Genomic DNA, 5,000 nt, shown 5'->3' on the forward strand with positions numbered 1-5,000 from the left:
AAAGTACTCACTCCATGCATCCGCTCACTGCTGTCTAGCACACAGGCCTTTATCCGCTGGTGTCCAAGAGCATGAGACGCATCGCAGAGGGTAAGGACGCTGTGGAGTGGCAGATCCACACCTGCGGCATGGCCAACATGTTCGCCTACCACACCCTGGGCTACCCAGACCTGGACGAGCTGATGAAGGAGCCCAAGCCCCTCTTCTTCATCCTAGAGCTCATCAAGGTGAGACACGGGCAGTTTGAATGAGCAAAGTAATCATATATAACATATATACACACACAAAGGCAAACGCATGCCCACACACAATGAGCCCGGCCACGTGTAGATCCTCTGACAAGTCTGTAGACTGTTTAATTATTGTCTTAGAAACACTGTGATCACTTTTCATCTTGTTAAGCTAATCTACTCAAATATGGCAAGAATGACAATCATTTATAAAACAGTTAGTCGGTTAGTTCAACAGCTATGTAAATGCAGTTTCTCTCTGCTGTCAAGTCCATATTTTCTTTCTTTTTACATGATCATATCTTGAGGAATCAAATAATATTCCTCCTAAATACATTTCAGGAAGTTTTCCTTCAAAATCCTGTTTTCCTTCAAAAGGGGTAAGATTACTGATCCGAACAAAGCATTGAATGGTAGTCGATGTCTTGCACATAGATCTTTTGGAAGCAACTTCATCATTGGAACTCTTTCAACATCATTAATACCGTTATACCATTTCAGTATCATTTCTTTGCTCATACATTTGAAAAGATTTGTATGCTACTTATTAATTAATGAATCCATCTTGTGATGTGAAACATAGTGTTACTTCATTTCCAGTGTATTGTATAAATACATGTATTATTATTCATCTTCATTGAAAGATGGCCACCTGCACCAATTAGTGGGATTTTGTCCTTCTTCTGTCATCGTTTTCCCTGTGAAACTCATACTGATCCTGTTAATACATAATTCAAACCGCTTGTGGAGCAAGCTGTGTGTGTGGGCTCCATCTTGTTACAATTAATCACATCCTGTATGTCAGGATGAGTCACAGAATACCATGCAGGATGGTGTGATTGAGTGGGTGTGCTGATGAATATGTGTGTATAAGGCTACATGTGCACAATGCGTACAGTGTACATTCTGCATTTCCATTTCTACTACTCATCGTAGTATCATAGCATTATACACAGATTTTCATGCTCTTATTGTAATGCATATCTCTTTTTAATAATAATTGCTACCCTTCACTTTGGCTTGGAAATGTATTTTTATTGTTAAGTACCTCCTATGTTATCTTATGTTTCCAATGCTATATCAAAATCGACCAATATAATTCTGCTATTTGCATAATGACTGTATATGTATATAGGTCTATGTGCATAATGCTGCAATATGTGTAACGACAACGTGTGTCTAAGGAATATGTGTATAACGACCAGTCTATATAATGTCTATGTAGCTACTACACATCATGTCTATGCGTCTAAATACAATTTATCCTACATATGTGTGTCTGATGTCCATGTACGCGACAGGTGCAGCAGCCCAGTGAATACAACAGGGAGTCGTGGGCTCTGAACGACCAGGAGCGTCTGAACAAGGTGCCCATGCTGCACGGCCAGGGGAACAAGCTGTACAAGGAGGGCCTCTTCGAGGAGGCCACGGAGAAATACAAGGAAGCCATCGTCTGCCTCAAGAACATCCAGAGCAAGGCAAGCCGCCGGCGCTCTGTGAGCTCTCTCCGAGCTATGGAGTCATGTCTCCCTTATGCCGATGTACCATGCAGTGGTTTACCGCGCGGAGAGGCAGACGGGAAGTAACCCGGCCCCCCTTGTCCGCGCCCCAACCATCTGGTGCTGAGCAGATAATTAGGACTTGTTAGGAGTCAGGCGGCTCAATGTATGTAGCGCACAAACATGGAAGGTTGGCGTTTGGGTTCCTCCATCTTTGCTTTCCAAAACCAACACACATACACACACGTACAGACACATGTGCCCATGCGCATGTGTGTTTGTGCGTTTGTGTGTATGTATATGTGTGTGTGTGTGTGTGCGTGCGTGTGTGTGTGTGTGTGTGTGTGTGTGTATGTGTGTGTATGTCTGTTTGTGTTTGGTTGTGTGTGCGTGTGTGTGCGTGTGTATGTGCGTTAGTGTGTGTGTATGTGTGTGTGCGTGTGTATGCATGCGCGTGTGTGAGTGTGTGTGCGTGTGTGTGCATGTATGTGCGTGTGTGTGTGTGTGTGTGTGTGTGTGTGTGTGTGTGTGTGTGCGTGTGTGTGCGTGTATGTGCGTGCGTGTGTGTGCGTGTATGTGCGTGCGTGTGTGTGTGTGTGTGTGTGTGTGTGCAATTGCTTGTTGACAGTGTGCAACTCCACCTGCAGGAGAAGGCGTGGGAGGCACCATGGCTGAAGCTGGAGAAGATGGGCCACACCCTGACACTCAACTACTGCCAGTGCCTGCTGCGCATGGCAGAGTACTATGAGGTCATCGAGCACACCAGTGACATCATCAACCAGCACCCAGGTGACGCCGGGGTCGTTATGGGATGGTTTCATTTGACTACTGCTTTGAACAGAGCCCAGTCCTGTCAGGTTTCACGTACCCAGGAGGCCTCTTGAATACATTTTTTTATGTATATAGTAATGCATAAATCAAAAGCATATACTCAAAGCCTAATATGGGCAGAAGAAAAATTGTCCCTAATTGAATCCCTTTAATGACATCATTACTTTGAACCTAATTACTTTGCTAGATATCTAATGGGTGATGCATGCTTGTGTGTGTGTGTGTGTGTGTGTGTGTGTGTGTGTGTGTGTGTGTGTGTGTGTGTATGTGTGTGTGTATGCGTGTGTGTGTGTGTGTATGCGTGTGTGTGTGTGTGTGTGCATGTGCGTACGTGCATGCGTTCACGCACGTGCGTGTGTGTGTGTATTGCCCAGGTGTGATGAAGGCCTACTACCTGCGGGCCAAGGCCCACATTGAGGTGTGGAACGAGGCCGAGGCACGGCAGGACTACAGCCGCGTGCTGGACCTGGACCCGGGCATGAAGAAGCTGGTGAAGAGGGACCTGGCCATACTCACCACACGCATGGAGGAGAAGAACCAGGAGGACAAAACCACCTACAAGGGCATGTTCGAACCAGCAAGAGGAGGAGGGCTCCCTTGACATTGTGCAGCAAAATGGATATTTTTTAAATGACGTAACATTCATAACATAAAATTCCACTATACTACGCTATACACTTCTATTCACCCCCCCCCCCCCCCCCCCCCCCAATGTGTATTGTTTACACAGCTCAGTAACATGACGACCACATGAATAAACGAATGCAAACTTCAGACTGCGTGCTTTGTGTGTTGTAAGTGCGCTATGCATCCACTTGGTGGTGCTGTGTTCAAAATGAATCGTCTATCTTTGTTAACTTGAGTCAAACTGTAAAAATGTCTGATAGAGAAGATATCCTAAATATATTTTTGCAGGTAGAAAATATTTTTTTATGGGTAATCTTGATAATTCTAATTCAGTGAGACATTAAAGATTTTCGCTTATGGTTAGAATTAGGAATATGCTCTCTTAAGGAGTCACACAATGCTGAGGATTGGGAAAGGAAAATGGGATATGTCTGAGAATGGTCGGAGTATTGTAGGATTCGTTTTTTGGCCGCTTCTAATTAAGGGGAAACCCTAATTGTTGTACATTTAAGTTTAACTGTAAGGGGCTGGCCCATAACATCCCCATAGAACCAAATGTTTCATTCAGGGCAACCACACTCATTAACTCCCACACGCATCCCAGTGGGGTCCGTAGCAGAGGAGAGAGAGACTCTCAAGAGCCGCAGACGGACTAAAGCACCGGTCTAATGACTTGAGGAAACTGACAGGAGCGGCTGCGGATCAAAGACGAAGCCGTGATTCGTGGAATTGATTATTTCCATTTACAATCAAGCGGCTGTCTATTATGTAACCACGCCTTGCTGTGTGTGCACGGGCTCAGGTAGCACATGGACGCTGAGATTCCCTATAGGAAGGCTTGTCGCCCTGAGGCCTAGAGATATATCAACTTAAAACATTTTGTAACCTCCGTGATTTCAAAAGATGCACGTTTCCCCCAAATAGACTATTAATAGAGCATGTTGTCCAACATTCCTGTTACACCATGGTTTGCTCAAAACTGCAAGGCAATGGCAAATTGTTTTTCAAAAGAAACGATGTCCCGATGAGCTCCACATGAAACCTGCAGCAGCAGCAGCAGCAGCAGCAGCAGCGTCTGGCTTCTCGCCAGCGCTCACTGGTGCTGATGTTGAGGACCAGAACGCAAGGGGGAGGGGTACTGGAGTGATGGGGAGGGGGCTTCTATAGCCGCACTGCCCCGTTTCAAGTTGAGCCTCTATTGCTGCATCGCGTTACCAACACACAAACACACTCACACACCAACACACTAATAGAAACACACACACAAACACACAAAATCACACACAAACAAAACTATCTCGCTTTCATCCGTTTTGGTTTCTTTTTGTTCGGTTGGTCATCCTTCAGTTGATCTGCGCGACTTGTGTGTGGTCTTAAGAAGGGAAAGTCCCCCTGAAGCTTTCACTTCACACACAGCAGGGGAAGGAGCGTGTGGTGATAATGCTGCAAGACGGCGCCGGAGGCAGCAGGAGACAAGAGCTCGCTGAGTGATCGCCTCCTCCAGCTGTGGATGGAGAGAAGAGGAAGCTCTAGCCCGACAACACGGATCAGGAGTGGAGGAACTCCACCTTTTCGCGGGTTAAAAGGGGAGCATGATTGACAATTTCAAGTGGACATAATCAAGCCGAATTTTTCCTTGCATTCATCTCGTTCAGGATCATTCCCAAGTAGGGCTACTTTCAGATCGTGCTCGGGGTAGTTCGCCACGGAGGTTCAGGTTTATTGGAACGCGGCCCGGGGTTATGGAATAATAATAAGGCGTAAGTACTCAGCATATATCTACTATTAAGCATCACCAACTCTAGGATATTTC

The 5,000-nt window shown here is 45.7% G+C and overlaps 1 protein-coding gene across 1 annotated transcript in view; it reads left to right on the forward strand.

The window, feature by feature from the left end:
• Window positions 1–3,161, forward strand: part of aipl1 (aryl hydrocarbon receptor interacting protein-like 1) — a gene marked incomplete at its 3' end in the record, with an annotated part of 4,667 nt that extends 1,506 nt beyond the window's left edge. Inside the window, exons 3-6 of the mRNA XM_079731230.1 lie at window positions 39–227; window positions 1,532–1,708; window positions 2,377–2,518; window positions 2,935–3,161. Coding sequence (XP_079587356.1) covers window positions 39–227; window positions 1,532–1,708; window positions 2,377–2,518; window positions 2,935–3,161 — 735 coding nt within the window. The remainder of the gene's footprint in view (window positions 1–38; window positions 228–1,531; window positions 1,709–2,376; window positions 2,519–2,934) is intronic.
• Between the last annotated feature and the right edge of the window lie 1,839 nt (window positions 3,162–5,000).

This window comes from Pollachius pollachius (genome assembly GCF_949987615.1).
Source record: "Pollachius pollachius genome assembly, chromosome: 3".
Taxonomy (NCBI): Eukaryota; Metazoa; Chordata; class Actinopteri; order Gadiformes; family Gadidae; genus Pollachius; species Pollachius pollachius.